The following is a 15,185-nucleotide window of genomic DNA, read 5'->3' on the forward strand; positions in this document are numbered from 1 at the left end:
TCGCGACTGCGGTCTCCGAGGACGTCTTGGCCTGACCTTCCCGAGGCCGCGTCTCAGCTGCGCGCTTGGGGCCCGCCCGCCGCCCGGTGGGACTCACAGCCCTGGAATCCAAGGGATGAACCTGCTGGCGAGGTTCGCTGACACCTGCCCCACCCTCCCACAGGGGACTTCCCAGCGCTGAGCTCCCCAAGTCGGCAGTTAGGACCCTACATCGGAGCACCTTCCTTCCCTCTTGGATGGAGCGCCGCCTCTCCAGTTTTGGGGGCACCTTGGGTGGCCTCGGTGAGTGAAACTGGGTGTGCTGTTTGCTGGGAAGAAACCCGGAAACAGGGAGGACGCTGTCAGGTGACGGAGGCCTGGTCGGATCCTGAGACTTGGAATCTTGTGTGTGGGGTGGTGAACGCACTCACCAAGCAGATACCTGTGCTGCTGAGCCTCAACAGTGCCAGGATTTGGGGTTCACTGCACATTCCAACCATGTTCCTGCGACGGCTTGGTGGCTGGCTACCTGGCCCTTGGAGCCGCCGGAAACCCAGGCCTGACCCGCCCACCCCAGAACCCAGACGGCTGGATAGCTCCTCTGAAAATTCAGGGAGCGACTGGGACAGCGCCCCAGAAACCATGGGCGATGTGGGGCCTTCCCAGAGGAAGGACTCAGGGGCCCGGAGTAGTTCTGGGACTGCTCCCCAACCAAGCAGGGAGCCCCAAGTTGAGCAACTGGGGAGCAAAAGGATGGATTCCCTCAAGGGGGACAAGACTGGTGCTGGCATTCAAGAGTCTGGGAGACTGGAGGCAGCAGAGGCCATTCCCCATGTGGGATGGGACCCTGTGGACTCAGGTGGCACCAGGAGATCTGAAGTGTCTCCTGAAGGGGGACTGAGCCCCCCCGGGCCTGAAGCGCCAGTGGAGAAGCCTGGCCGCCGTCAGAAGCTGCTGGGCTGGCTGCGGGGGGAACCAGGTGGGGGAGCAGGGGCTCCCTCGAAGTACTTGGGGGGCCCAGAGGAGTGTCTGCAGATCTCCACCAACCTGACCCTGCACTTGCTGGAGCTGCTGGCCTCGGCCCTGCTGGGACTGTGTTCACGGCCCCTGCGGGCAGCCCTGGACATGCTGGGCCTGAGCGGGCCTCTGGGCCTCTGGCTGCACGGGCTGCTGTCCTTCCTGGCTGCCCTGCACGGGCTCCATGCCGTGCTGAGCCTACTTACTGCTCACCCCCTGCACTTCGCCTGCCTCTTTGGTCTCCTACAGGCTCTGGTGCTGGCTGTCAGCCTCCGGGAGCCAAGTGGGGATGAGGAGGCCACTGACTTGGAGGGTAACAAGTTGGGGAGGGAGGGGGAGGAGCAGAGGGGAGACCCAGGAAAGGGGCTGTGACCTCAGAGTGGGTGTGACCAGGCCCCCCCCCCTCAGTGGGGTGGGAGCAAGGGTGAAGACAGTGTGGCCTTTAGGAGAGTAGGGGGGATGACCCAGATTGTAAGCACAGGGACCTCAGGGATGGGGAAGAAACCCCAGAGTATGAGGGTACCCACCCACCCAGGAAGAGAACAGCTGTTCAGGGCGTCTGGGTTTATGGACAGTGGGGGCATAGCCCTTGAATTCACCAGCTGTTGTTACTTTTTGATTTTATATTTCTCCTACCTTCAAGTTTTTTTCCTCATCTTCACGTTTTAAAAGCCAACAAATATTTTTTTTTAATGTGGAGGTGGAGAATAAAGACTAAATGGTCCTCTCTACCTTTCAAGACTCCCCAGGGACAGACAGAACTCTGGCTGGGGTAAGAGGGTGGTTGGGAGACCCAAGGAGTCCCTTGGATCTTGGGACATCTAGGGTAGAATGGGGCTGCTAGGTGGGTGGATTTGGGGACTGGATGGGGCGCACAGGTAACAGGGAGCCTGCAGGGATGAAGTGGGTGTTTCTGGGAGTCAGAGGGAGTGGGGATGGTGTAGGTGGTACTGGCCGGAGGGGTGGGTCAGGGGGGGGCGGCCCGTGCAGGGATTAGGGGTTGCTCACTCAGCAATAAATCACTGTCACACCGAATCCTAAATATACCACTAAAATGAGTTAACTGCCATGCAGTGTCCTTCCTGATGCCGCCCAGCTAGGGGTTCAGGTGGTAGGAAGTTCAGGGGGAGTTTTGAAATGGGAGTGGGATTGATGTCTGGAAAAAAACCCCAACATGTGATGAGGATTGAAAAATCGTCTTTATTACTCTTAGAAGGGCACCTCCGGCTTCTCTTCACCACAATCTTAGTCCCACAAATACATCTGGGGGCACAGATGAAGCCACAGGTCAGTCACTGGACTGCTTGCAGGCCTCTGGTGGGAGGAGGGAGAAAGAAGAGGATGGGAAGGAAGGAAATCCAGGAAGAGATGCAAGCTTGCTGGTAATGGGTGGGGGAGAATGCATTCCCTCATCCTCCCCTGTCAAAGAAGAGGCCTCTGCGGCCTATTTCCCTCTGTGTCTGACTCTCCCCCCTGCATCTACTGCAAACTCAGAAACCTCTCTTGAGTAGCCCACAGCCTATCCAGGCTTCCTCTGGTGCCATCACAACCTATAACACAAATGGAGGATATGAACACAGCCACCCTGATAGTATCAGCCTTTGGTCCTGCCCTCTGGTGACATCACGAGTCCCTTTCCTCCAGCACCTGCAGCAGACTTGGTGAGTCCTAGTTCTCTTCTGTGGGACTTTGTCCCCTTACCTTGTTTCCTGGGAGTCAGTAAGAAGGCCTTGGAGTCCAGGCAGGAGGTCAGGGACTGGAATTCCTCCACACACTTCTCCGGAGGGTATGGTGAGCGGTCTGAAAGGGCACAGCAGGGCCAGGCCCATCAACACCTCTACTTAGCAAGACCCCTGGGGAGGACCTGGAAGCACCCAGCCCTTCCTGGGATGATATCACAGGGTCCAGAGTGAGGGGCTCTCCTGTCCCTCCTGGTTTCCTTCCAGCCCATGCTGCCTCGCCACCTCACTCACTGTAGAGCAGGAAGCGCTGGTAGCCCTGGCCCGTCTCCTTCAGCATGATTCCCCCTGGGCATGAGCTGGAGAAGAGCTCGGTCTTCATGTCGGGGCGGCCTGTCAGGATGGGTTGGGGGGAAGTGTGAGGACAGAGATGCAAAACAAGCCAGCCAGGGGACTTGGAGAGAGGGAGGGCTGGAGAGAACCAACCTTCAGTTCTGAGATCTGTGCTCCCTTCAGTCAGGTGGTAGATCCATTCCCGGGGCACACAGGACCCAGTTTTCCTGCAGAGGTGGTGGCGGCGAGAAAGAAAGATTGAATGACACCCCAACCACACAGTACCAACCTTTATTTATTCCCTTTTATTCCTTCTTGAAGCCTGGGTCACCTTGGGTTTCAAGCTACCAAGGGTTAGGCCCATCTCTTCAGATGAAAACTAACAGAACCGTCGAACTCAGTGGGCCAAGAACAGTGGATATGCCAATGAGCCCAACTCTTTGTGGGTAGGTGCTCACACTTGGGGCAGAGACTGTACCTATTGGTACCTCTGCCTCCTCACCACTTACGTGCGAATGGTAGCACGAAGCTGGAGCTGCATGGGGGCAGAGCCCGCAGCCATGTTGAAGACAATGTTGTCCACAGGGTCAAAAGTTGCCAACTCCTCCTTGGTGGGAGCTGCCCCTGCAATAAAATGCCACTGGCCCAGGTGGGGCTCTGGAAACTGGGGAGACAACAAGGGGAGCAAGAGAGGGTGTGTCCCACTGCAGGGTCCATCCAACCTATCAGGACAACAAGACTTCGTGTGGAGGTATCGGCTGCCTTTTTCCAACTAGACTTGGGTCCACAACAGGGAGTCATTAAATGACTTTTCCTCTTTTCCTGCCCTCAATAACCTGAGTACCCCTCCAACCCCAAATGCTACCATGTCTCCACATTGATGGCCGAAATACTAATATATTTTTACTTCTCCTTGTTTTTATCCTCACAATATTCACACCTTCTTCCTCCCTTCCTTTCACAATGTAGCTTCTGGTCACTCTAGGCCACCCACTCAAGTCCCTCAGAGCCCCCACTGTAAGTTTCCCCCCCATTTTCAGTCCATACCTCTTTCCCATCCACTTCCTGAGTTGTCAGTTGACTCAGCTCAGGGCACTGGTAGATGGAATTAAGGAGAATGCCATAGAGGTAAAGCAGAGCTGCCCAAATTTGGTGGAACATCTTCAGGCAACAGGGAGCTGGTATGTTCCTCGTGGAGTGGCTGGTGCCTTAACTATTCTCTTCCCCACTGGCTGGTCAGTCCACTCTGCTTCCAGCCCCTTTGCCTTGACCCTTGACCCTTTTCCTGCTAATGAGTAACTTCAACCTTGTTTTCCAAACATTGATTACTTACAGTGTTTGGCCCTTCCTCCCCCTCTTCTAGATGCAGCCACTCTACAACACACCCTGGCATGGCCAGGGTCTTTTGGGAATTATCAGAAGAGCTGAGCCCTGCAGGCAGAGACGGTGGTCTTTATCTGAGCTGGGTATCTGCTGTGTTGTGCAGCATTGGAGAGGTGGATTCATTCATTCACTTAGCAAACTTTTTATTAAGTCTCAGCTGTTTGCCAGGAATTGGCTAAGCCCTGGGGACATAAAAATGAATAAGCCATAGTCTCTGGCCTTGAAGAAGTCAGTCTAAGGAGAACTAGCTGTGTAAACAAATCATTGTAATACAACCTGATAAGTGCTTTCGGACAGGTATGAACCAGGTTCTGGGGCATGCCTGATGGGTGGCTTTTTCTCTGGTTTATAATTGGGGAAATAATATGTACACCATCCAGAAAAGCTCACTGACACAGTTCATTCCATGTTTATTACTATAAGAAACTACATAATCTAGTGGTTAAGGGGGACAGATAGACACTGGTGCTGGGCAGAGTGGGTTCAAGCCCCAACTCTATTTATTCATCTCTATGCCTGTTTTTTCATCTTTAAAATGAGCAAATCATCAATCTCAGTGGATTAAGAGATAATGCATATAAAACCCTTTGCAAAAGCCTATACCTGGCAAGTCCGAAGTAAATATTCGCTGAAGTGATGCTTGTAAAGTGATTATTAGTTTCTGGTGGGTAATACAGTCCCAAATAATAGTACCAAGAGGGTTGAGCAGTTAATGCAATGAAATGTGGGACTTTCTTAATTATAACTTATAGACTGCCAAAAAAAAAAAAGGTTTGTCCTGAGAGGTGAGGCTTAAGATTTGGGGTATCTGAAGGCTCAGTATGCTATTTTCTTTTGGGGTAATGTTTGACATTTTTTATTTAAAAAAACTAAAAAATGTACTGGGGCAGTAACGCAGTGCTTGACCCAGGGAGTCCGGTAGGCCTGCATCTGTCAGTTCCCTAGCTGTACTCACTGTATAAGGGGATGTAATAACCATCTCCTGTTGAATGACTTATAAACGTGACAGTACGTGGAACCCTGGACTGAAACAGTAGTGGGACCCGGGTATAAACCAAGAACCCCAGAAGGGCCGGGCCGGGGGCGAAGGCGGCGGAGCAGTAACCCCGGACCTTGGCCTGCAGAAACCCTGTGGCGGCCCCTTCAAGTCCCCACGGCCGGAATCTGGTGTTTCGGTCCGGTCGGACTTCGTTTGCTCTCAACTCCCAACCTCGGAGGTGCCGTTTTTGGGGGACAGAAGTCCTGAGAGGTAGGAAACGCTTAGCTTCTGAAAAACAGCGTGTTCCCTCGGCCGCGCACCGCCGGTGAGAAACACAGCACCCGCACTCCGCAAAACGCCCACCGGACGGAACCGAAATTAGGCCCAACGACACGACCGGACCGAAGACAGCTCGCGAGCCAGCCCCAACCGCCCAGCACAGGGTGACTTCCGGAGCCGCCGCAGGAGTGGCGCGGCGCGGGCGAGGACGGGGACGGGGACGGGATTTTAGGTGGCCAGGACAGTGCCGCCTCAAAGTCTCTGCGGGCCAAGACCTTAACACAGATTAACGAGGCACAATCTCTAGTCCCCAAACTCCAACACCTATATCACCGTCCAGAGCTTCTCGAGGCAGTCATAGAGTCTCATCTGGAAATTCTTTTCCAGGCATTTACAGTGGCCACCTCAATCTCCTATAGCTCCAGCGCGCGCAAGGAAGGAACGGCGCCAGCGAGGGTGGGGCGGTGCCTGTGTGTACGCATGCGTAATGCGACGCACGCAGACGCAGTACGGTCCCCCGGGCGACGGCGGCGGCTCCTCGGGGTGCTCGGCTCCCTCCCATCTAGGCCGGCCCCGGCCCGTCTCGCCCTCAGGAACTCACTGTTTGGGGCCGTGGACTTTCTTGTCGTGCCCAACGAAAGTGAAGCTTGGGGACCTGAGGGGAGCCGGAAGTTCCGCCTCGCGATCTCCAAATATTATCGGGGAAACGGAAGTGGCCGTCGGTGGCAGGTTGGAGGTGACCGGAAGTGACGGCACCGTGGGGAAGTCGGGGGTGGGTCCGCGGGGTGGTGTGTGTATTTGATGTGTGTTGGTTGCGACGCTCTGCTGGAACTCCGAAAGAAGGCGGAAGAGGGGGGCAGTCAGCTAACCGGTCTGGCCCCCCGTGAGTGTCCGTCATTTTGGGTCTGTCGTGAGTTAGGCGGGCTCCGTGGGCGTGGCGCGCCTGCGCGAAACCACTTTCTTCGCAGAGTGTAATGCGACCCTCCCCCCCTCTTTCTCGCGTTGTCCCAGCGTTTCTGGGCCCTTCGCAACCGGTGATGACACTGGAATCCTGCTTCCTTGCTTCCCTGCTCCCTAGCCCGAGTGGCCCACTCTTGGGATTGGCATCGTGGGGCCCCTCCCACCTCCCGTCCTCCAGCTTCCTTTGGCGTCGTCTCCTACCCTTTGCATTTCTTTCCCTCTGCCCCGGAATCAGAAGGGGGATGGGGTGGGTGTGAGTGTGTGCTAGTGTGGGAGAAATGTAGGCACTGGGGCGGAGACTCGGGCCGGGGAGGCTTCTGGGTATATAAAATCCGCTCTGGGCGACAGCGGGCCTCTCTCCTCTGTTCTTCCGTAGAGAGCTGTAGGCCATGGAGCCCAATAACAGTACCAGTACCACCATGGAGGAGCCTGACAGCCTGGAGGTGCTGGTGAAGACCCTGGACTCTCAGACCCGGACCTTCATTGTGGGGGCCCAGGTGAGACCCCGGTACTTCTGGAAGACATCCATTAATTTTTCCTCTTGTAGGCCCTTTAACCTGAGAGAACAGCCTGATTTTCCGGTCCTCAACTTCTCTTCCATTGATTTCTTTGTTCATATTCTAGACAGAACTTTTTTGATGTGTCTTGTTGAGTAAGAAGCTATGGTTTCTATTGAACAAGCTAGGTTTTGCTGCCTTCCTCCACCTCAATAAAACTCAATGCAGAGGGAAATGTGGAGGAAGGAGGAGTCTGTATGCCATCATCACGAGTGAACTGCAGCTCAGAGGGATAGACATGGCTCCGGCCTTTGGGAAGGAAAATAGAACACACAGACTCCAAACGCAAGTGTGTCTTGAAAACAGAAATTGGTTAGGTCTATACTGTGTTTTTAAAGGTGAGAAATCAGAGCCCATAATGCAGGTAGAGGCCTAATAGAGTGTTGAGTGGAGTTACTAATATGTGTGGTATAATTTTAATCATTTGAGTTTAACAGCATTGGCACAACTATCAATGTCATTGCGCCTGTAATACTGGGAGGCAAAATTGTGAGGGGTTGGCCCATGGTTTTTAAAACATGACAATACATGTATTTCAGAAAACCATATAGGCTTTTGTGATTAGATGTGTGTAAACACTTGAATCTTCCCAAGAGGAAGTTGTCTGGTTAGGAAAAATAGTCTTCTTTTTGCTCCCTTCTCTCCTTCTTGGTTGAGTCTTCCTTCCTTAACCTGATTGTCCACCCCATCTTCTTCGTCATCGCTTTTATCTTTGAGCCTAGAGTTGTATCATTTTGTGTTTGGGGAGCCGTATCTTTAGACACACATTCCCTTGTGAGCCAGGCAGAGGAGTGAACAGATTATCAGTTGGCTTTTCTGTTTCTCAGCCATGTAATTTTCTCCTAGGCCTAGAAGATACAGTTTATTGTCAGTATTTTGACAGGGAGTTGTCTTAGTTTGGGGCTTTGCACATCATTATCTCACAATCAAGAGAAATGGGTAGTGATTTTATAATGAGGTGTTTTTACCCCTCACCCCTACAAGTCAGTTGTCCCTCCTCTGTCCCTCCTCTCCCTCCATTCCCTGACACCTGTTTGTCCCTTCTGTGCAGATGAATGTAAAGGAATTTAAGGAGCACATTGCTGCCTCTGTCAGCATCCCCTCTGAGAAACAGCGGCTCATCTATCAGGGACGCGTTCTGCAGGATGATAAGAAGCTCCAGGAATACAGTAAGGGGGTGGGGGAGGCAGTTCGGAGTTTGAGGCAGCTGTGAAGAGGGGTGAGCTGAAGCCATGGGTTTACCTGAGATATCCAATAAAACACTGATATTTTATTCATCTCTTGCTGAAGAACCATACTTTAATTTTTTAGGTGTCTCGAAATCACATCAAGTCACAAAAGACCAACTTCTTGCTGCTACAGTCAAATCAGATGTTACATGTACATCCATACACACCATGGTATATATTTTTTTTTCTTTCTTTCTTTCTTTTTTGCAGATGTTGGGGGCAAGGTTATCCACCTGGTAGAACGTGCACCTCCTCAGACTCAGCTCCCTTCTGGGGCATCTTCTGGGACAGGGTCTGCCTCAGCCACCCATGGTGGGGGACCCCCACTTGGTACTCGGGGGCCTGGGGCCTCTGTTCATGACCGGAATGCCAACAGCTATGTCATGGTTGGAACCTTCAATCTTCCTGTAAGCTTGTGTTCCACCTGGGGTGGTTTTTGTGGTGAAGGATAGTTTTGGTTGTGGTAGCAGCCAAGAGCTCAGTATTTAGATTGGGTTTGGAGGGCCCTGTGGTCTACGAATGGCCTCAGACGTGAGAAAAGGGATGTGTCTCCAGAGAATGAATTGGAAATGTGGGAGTCTTAGTATTTGGCTTCTCCCAGAGCAACTTCCCTTACCCTTTCCCCAGAGTGACGGCTCTGCTGTGGATGTTCACATCAACATGGAGCAGGCCCCAGTGCAGGTATTACGGGGCCTGGGAGGGTCAGGGAAGGGGATCTGGGAGAAGGAGGCCATGAGGTGGGATTGGACTTGGCTGAGGAGATGCTGGGACCTGGTTCAGTGGGCTCTGGAGCTCGTGGCTGTATTTCAGACTTGCCCTAACTCTCCCTCTCGTCATAGAGTGAACCCCGGGTACGACTGGTGATGGCTCAGCACATGATCAGGGATATACAGACCTTACTATCCCGGATGGAGGTAAGTGGTCTGTCACTCTCTCCCCATCCTCCCTACCCCTTGTCTCAGCCTGGGAGTGAAAGCATGACTGGCTGGTTCCTTTCATTTTTTTGTTTTTTTCCTTTTCTTTTTTTTTGGCCGCTTCCTTTCTAATCTGGTCTCTTCTCTGCAGTCTTCTTTCTTTGGGCAGAAAAAAGTATCTATGTGAGGCTATCTTGTTCCTGCCAATCCTCTTGGTGACTGGTATCTGGGAAGTTTGTTTTACACTTGTCAGATAACTCTCCTGGCATTTTTTTTTTTCAATTAAAAAAGGATTTCATATTTTATATATTTTTTTAAACTTTTATTTATTGATTCTAGAGAGAGGAAAGGGGAGAGAGAGAAAAAAACATCATTTTGTTGGTCCACTTAGTTATACATTTGTTGGTTGATTCTTTTTTTTTAAATGGTAAATTTCATTATGTATATTTTACCAGTTTTTTTTTTTAAAAAATATTTTATTGATTTTTTACAGAGAGGAAGGGAGAAAGATAGAGAGTTAGAAACATCGATGAGAGAGAAACATCGATCAGCTGCTTCCTGCACATCTCCCACTGGGGATGTGCCTGCAACCCAGGTACATGCCCTTGACCGGAATCGAACCTGGGACCTTTCAGTCCTCAGGCCGACGCTCTATCCACTGAGCCAAACTGGTTTCGGCGGTTGGTTGATTCTTATATGTATGTACCCTGACTGGGGATCGAACCCACAGCCTTGATGTATTGGGAGGTTTCTCTAACCAACTGAAATATCCGGCCAGGGCCTTTAATTACTTTCTTTTTTAAACCATGTTTTTGTTGACTTTAGAGAGACGGAGGGAGAAAATTAGAACCATCAGTCAGCTGCCTCCTGCATGCCCCCTACTGGGGATTGAGCCCGCAACCCGGGAATCAACCGGGGGACCTCTGGGTGTGTGGGTCGATGCTCAACCAACTGAGCCACACTGGCCAAGGGAGGACCTTTAATTTCTTAATTATGATATTTGATACTGAAATGTCCAAATTTCATTAGTTTTTGCTGTGTCTGCAACCTGTGGCTTTTTCTTCTCTCCTTGTGGAGGTTAGCAAACCGTAATCTCTACTTTTTGTTAGTAATTCATTTGCAAGAATTTCAGGTATTAGGCCTCTGACTTGTCTAAGTCTTAGAGTGATTGCTAGGGAATCCGACATACACATGCAAAGCCTTGCCTCCAGAGCACTTTGTCCACTCAGGCTCCTTTGACCTAGCAGTCCTCTGCAGCAGGCTCATCCTGCCTTTGGTACCCTGACTCTCCCCCACCTTCAGTGTCGAGGGGGGCCCCAAGCACAGCCCAGTCAGCCGCCTGCACAGACACCGACTGTGGCCCCGGAACCAGGAGCCTTGAGCTCTCAGCCATCAGATCCGAGTGAAAGCGAAGCGCCTTCTCGGGAGCCCATGGAGGCAGAAGTGGAGGAGCGTGCCCCAGCCCAGAGCCCCGAGCTGACTCCTGGCCCAGCCCCAGCGGGCCCAACACCTGTCCCAGAGACCAATGCACCCAAGTGAGAGATGGAGGGCACTTTGGGAGGGGGTTGGGGTCCTGAGTGGAGGATGAGGAACAGGAGAGGTGTGATGGGGAAGGAAGGATTTCTTGGAGGTCTATGTGGAGGTGGTTGTGGTCGAGGAGGGGCTCTGGAGTAGAGTAGGACTGGGCAGCTGACCTGCACTGTTCTCCTTGGGGCAAGGAAAACCAAGTGCTGCTTCCTGATCACGGTTCTCTCCCCTGTGTTCACAGGGGCCCCATCTTTTATTAGAGTCAGCATCTTGCCATTGTGGGTGCAGGCTGTGCAGTGGGGAGGGTGGAGACAGTTTATCTTCCTCCCCATCTTCCCATGGGCGGGGATAAAGAACAGGCTCTGCTAGGCCAGGGAGGGATTGGGCCAGGGTTCTGGGAGGCCAGGAGAGACAACACATGTGGTCCCTGTCAGCCGTGAGGGGGGAACGGAGGAAAGCCTTGGCTCACTGCCTCTTGGGGTTGCCCACAGCCATCCTTCCCCTGCGGAGTACATCGAGGTGCTCCAGGAGCTCCAGCGACTTGAGAGCCGCCTTCATCCCTTCCTGCAGCGCTACTATGAGGTTCTGGGTGCTGCTGCCAGCACGGACTACAACAACAATGTGAGCCCGCCCGCCCCCTCACCCTCACCCCAGCTCTCCCCAGGTGGAGCCTGCTGACACACATCTCCCTCTCCCCACAAAGACATTATCTGCAAGATGATGATTTCTCCCTAGATTTGTAAGTGACCTTCCCCTCCCTTTCAGGATAGGTGATCATCTTTGCAGGACCCACTCTCTCTGTCCCCTGAGTTGTTTTATTATTTATTTGTTTTTAATGCTCACCTGAGGATATTTTTCTTTTTCTTTTTTTAAATATATTTTTATTGATTTCAGAGAGGAAGGGAGAGGGAGAGAGAGACAGAAACATCAGTGATGAGAGAGAACCACCGTTGAGCTTCCTCCCGCACACACCCCACTGGGGATTGAGCCTGAAACCCAGGCATGTGCCCTTGACCAGAATCAAACCCGGGATGCTTCTGTCCGAAGGCCGATGCTCCATCCACTGAGCCAAACTGGCCAGGGCCCGAGGCTATATTTCCATTGATTTTTAGAGAGAGTGGAAGAGAGAGGGAAAGACCGAGAAACATTGATGTGAGAGAAACACATCAATTGGTTGCCTCCTGCACAAGCCCCGACCAGGGCCCAGGCCAGGGAGGAGCCTGCAAGCAAAGTATGTGCCCTTGACCAGAATCGAACCCGGGACCCTTCAGTCCACAGGCTGATGCTCTATCCACTGAGCCAAACTGGCTAGGGCTAGCAAGTTTATAAAGTAAGGGAGATTAGTGGATGATGACATTGATTCACTGTAAGGTCTGTTTTAATAGGAAACTATGTGTATACAATAGAATTCTTCAAAGATTTGGTATCTGCAGAAGCTTCCAAGGCTACACCTAAAGGTTTAGCAGTGGTTCTCAACCTTCTGGCCCTTTAAATACAGTTCCTCATGTTGTGACCCAACCATAAAATTATTTTCGTTGCTGCTTCATAACTGTAATGTTGCTACTGTTATGAATCATAATGTAGATAACTGATATACAGGATGGTCTTAGGCGACCCCTGTGAAAGGGTCGTTCGACCGCCAAAGGGGTCGCGACCCACAGGTTGAGAACCGCTGGTTTAGAGGGTGTGATATTCTTAGGTGTTGCTTTGGTTAGTAAGGTGGATTCCAGCCTGATGTTTTCTGCCTTTTGTGTTTTTCTTTTCCCCCTTGCCTTTGGCCGGGGCTACAGCAAGAGGGCCGGGAGGAAGACCAGCGCTTAATCAACCTGGTGGGGGAGAGCCTGCGGCTGCTGGGCAACACCTTTGTGGCACTGTCTGACCTGCGCTGCAATCTGGCCTGTGCACCCCCTCGACACCTGCATGTGGTCCGGCCTATGTCTCACTACACCACCCCCATGGTGCTCCAGCAGGCAGCCATCCCCATCCAGGTGGGTTGGGCCAGCCTGGCCCGAGGGAGAATGGAGGGCTATTGGTGGAATGACCCGGGATAGCTATTGGACTTGAAGGAGGTTAGGAGGAGAGGAGGCTTTGGAAACAGATGACGAAGGATAAGGGAGATTTTAGAAATAGGTCATGGGGTGGTGCTCTGGGTTACCCTCTTGTATTTTTCTCACTTCTGTCCCACTTGTCTGTCTGCTCCAGATCAACGTGGGGACCACTGTGACCATGACGGGGAATGGGACTCGGCCCCCCCCGACTCCCAGTGCGGAGGCATCTCCCCCTGGTCCAGGGCAGGCCTCACCCCTGGCTCCCTCTTCTGCCACTGTCGAGTCAACTGAGGGGGCGCCTCCCCCAGGGCCGGCTCCTCCCCCAACCGCCAGCCACCCGAGAGTCATCCGGATTTCCCACCAGAGCGTGGAACCCGTGGTCATGATGCACATGAACATTCAAGGTGAATTAGGGTTGGTGCGAGGGTGTGAGGGTGAGGAAGGGGGAGGCCAGGGCTGCTGGTGGTAGCAGAGGGGTCAGAGCAGGTGTGTGTGTGGCGAGGGTAGGGGGGAGCAGGGACTGCTTGTCCTTGGAAATTTGTTTACATGGAGAAGAGAGCACCTCCTCCCCGTCTAGATGGTGGGAAAGGCAGGCAGGTATTCTAGGCAGGGAATGGGGGCCTGAAGGACTCCCATCTCAGGAGGGTACAGTCAGGCCTTGGCCCCACTGGTCTCAGAACCACTCTCTCTGTCTCCCTTCCCAGATTCTGGCACACAACCTGGTGGAGTTCCAAGTGCTCCCACTGGACCCCTGGGACCCCCTGGTCATGGACAGACCTTGGGTAAGAGTGAGGGCATCAGAGCAGGCTGAGCTCTGGGTAGAGAAGGGGTAGGGCCAATTGGGTGGGTTGAAGGGGTCCAGGTTCAAGGTTACATCAGACCCGCCCCCCAGGCTCCACCCTCATCCAGCTGCCCTCCCTGCCCCCTGAGTTCATGCACGCCGTCGCCCACCAGATCACTCATCAGGCCATGGTGGCAGCTGTTGCCTCCGCGGCCACAGGTAATGACCTGGAAAGGGAGGCCTGGGAGGAGGGCCATGGTCCATGGTGGCGGGTGTTGTTGGCTGGCGAGCATGGGCCCGGCCCTCAGCCCTCTTTGGTCTCTCCCCTGTGCCACGCACAGGACAGCAGGGGCCAGGTTTCCCGGCAGCCCCGACCCGGGTGGTGATTGCCCGGCCCACACCTCCACAGGCTCGGCCTTCCCATCCTGGGGGGCCCCCCGTCTCGGGGACTCTGGTGAGTAAGGGTGGGAGAGTTTCGTTAGGGGTACCTGGGGGGAAGTCCTGTGGTGGGGCATGGAAAGGGCAGGGCCAAAAGCCCCTCTCTCTCAGCAGGGTGCTGGTCTGGGTACCAACGCCTCTTTGGCCCAGATGGTGAGCGGCCTTGTAGGGCAGCTTCTTATGCAGCCTGTCCTTGTGGGTGAGTCCTCGTTCTTCCCTCAAACTTCAGAGATTTCCGTGGCGACCCTCCCTCCCTGACCTCCTCACTGGTGTTTCCCAGTTCTTGCCGGGGTTGCTTATTCCTACCTTCCTGCTAGAGGACTGGAGTGGAGGTGCTGTGGGCCTTGTTTCTGTTTAGATCTCACCTTGCTGCTTTTGGTCCCTACAGCTCAGGGGACCCCAGGAATGGCTCCACCTCCAGCCCCTGCCACTGCGTCAGCCAGTGCTGGCACCACGAACACGGCCACCACAGCTGGCCCTGCCCCCGGGGGCCCCACCCAGCCTCCACCCACTCAACCCTCCACCACAGATGTGCAGTTCTCTCAGCTCTTGGGGAACCTGCTGGGGCCTGCAGGGCCAGGTGCTGGAGGGCCTGGCATGGCTTCTCCCACCATCACCGTGGCGATGCCTGGTGTCCCTGCCTTTCTCCAGGGCATGACTGACTTCTTGCAGGTGAGTGGCTGGCTTGCTCTTTGCTCTTCCTCTCTTTGCCCAGCCAGGCACTGGTGTCTTGTTGCCATTATGTCACCACTGGGAAGGAACCCTGGGGATCCACTAACGCTGAGTCCCCCATTTTGGAGATGAGGAAAATGGGCTTGGAGCGTTCGTGTCACTGCTTTCTGACCTAACTCATTCAGAGGGGGAGAGGCGCTGCTTGGCCTCCTTCTGCTGCTCAGTACTGCCCATGCATGTTCTGCTGTAAGGAGTCGAGACCAGAGTAGAGCTCCCCATTTTCCAAACCTCTCTGGTTTGTACCCTCCTGATGCCATTTTATGTCCTTGTACCCATTCTCACCTCATCTTCTGTTCTTTATGTCTTCTCTGTTGTCAGGCAACACAGACGGCCCCTCCACCCCCTCCACC

The 15,185-nt window shown here is 53.4% G+C and overlaps 3 protein-coding genes across 4 annotated transcripts in view; 2 read left to right on the forward strand and 1 right to left on the reverse strand.

The window, feature by feature from the left end:
• Positions 1–6: 6 nt before the first annotated feature.
• Positions 7–2,054, forward strand: LOC102243886 (chromosome unknown open reading frame, human C6orf47). Its single transcript, XM_005859874.2, has one exon. The coding sequence runs from the start codon at positions 478–480 to the stop codon at positions 1,366–1,368; it is 891 nt and encodes a 296-aa protein (XP_005859936.1). The 5' UTR covers positions 7–477; the 3' UTR covers positions 1,369–2,054.
• Positions 2,055–2,176: 122 nt separating this feature from the next.
• Positions 2,177–4,573, reverse strand: APOM (apolipoprotein M). Its single transcript, XM_005859875.2, has 6 exons — positions 4,056–4,573; positions 3,518–3,672; positions 3,162–3,235; positions 2,970–3,068; positions 2,698–2,796; positions 2,177–2,310 (listed from the first exon to the last, which is right to left on the reverse strand). The coding sequence occupies exons 1-6, from the start codon at positions 4,167–4,169 to the stop codon at positions 2,285–2,287; spliced, it is 567 nt and encodes a 188-aa protein (XP_005859937.1). The 5' UTR covers positions 4,170–4,573; the 3' UTR covers positions 2,177–2,284.
• A 1,854-nt stretch (positions 4,574–6,427) lies between these two features.
• The window catches only part of BAG6 (BCL2-associated athanogene 6), a 12,105-nt gene continuing 3,347 nt past the window's right edge, over positions 6,428–15,185 (forward strand). Inside the window, exons 1-15 of one of the 2 annotated variants that reach the window (XM_014534488.1) lie at positions 6,428–6,532; positions 6,986–7,106; positions 8,218–8,335; positions 8,606–8,802; positions 9,023–9,076; positions 9,235–9,309; positions 10,612–10,844; positions 11,328–11,457; positions 12,627–12,824; positions 13,039–13,288; positions 13,589–13,666; positions 14,007–14,119; positions 14,215–14,302; positions 14,492–14,775; positions 15,154–15,185. In XM_014534488.1, the coding sequence (XP_014389974.1) occupies positions 6,999–7,106; positions 8,218–8,335; positions 8,606–8,802; positions 9,023–9,076; positions 9,235–9,309; positions 10,612–10,844; positions 11,328–11,457; positions 12,627–12,824; positions 13,039–13,288; positions 13,589–13,666; positions 14,007–14,119; positions 14,215–14,302; positions 14,492–14,775; positions 15,154–15,185 (1,958 nt within the window). In that variant the 5' untranslated portion in view covers positions 6,428–6,532; positions 6,986–6,998. The remainder of the gene's footprint in view (positions 6,533–6,985; positions 7,107–8,217; positions 8,336–8,605; positions 8,803–9,022; positions 9,077–9,234; positions 9,310–10,611; positions 10,845–11,327; positions 11,458–12,626; positions 12,825–13,038; positions 13,289–13,588; positions 13,667–14,006; positions 14,120–14,214; positions 14,303–14,491; positions 14,776–15,153) is intronic. The other variant, XM_014534489.1, reaches the window with a different exon arrangement.

This window comes from Myotis brandtii, unplaced genomic scaffold (assembly GCF_000412655.1).
Source record: "Myotis brandtii unplaced genomic scaffold, ASM41265v1 scaffold130, whole genome shotgun sequence".
Lineage (NCBI taxonomy): Eukaryota > Metazoa > Chordata > Mammalia > Chiroptera > Vespertilionidae > Myotis > Myotis brandtii.

Coding starts and splice junctions, on each gene's coding strand:
- LOC102243886 (XM_005859874.2), top strand. CDS start 478: ATGTTCCTGCGACGGCTTGGTGGCTGGCTACCTGGCCCTTGGAGCCGC.
- APOM (XM_005859875.2), bottom strand. CDS start 4,169: ATGTTCCACCAAATTTGGGCAGCTCTGCTTTACCTCTATGGCATTCTC. Junction 3,673..4,055: donor AGGAAGTGGATGGGAAAGAG/GTATGGACTGAA, acceptor TTGTCTCCCCAG/TTTCCAGAGCCCCACCTGGG. Junction 2,311..2,697: donor ACTGACTCCCAGGAAACAAG/GTAAGGGGACAA, acceptor TCCTCCCACCAG/AGGCCTGCAAGCAGTCCAGT.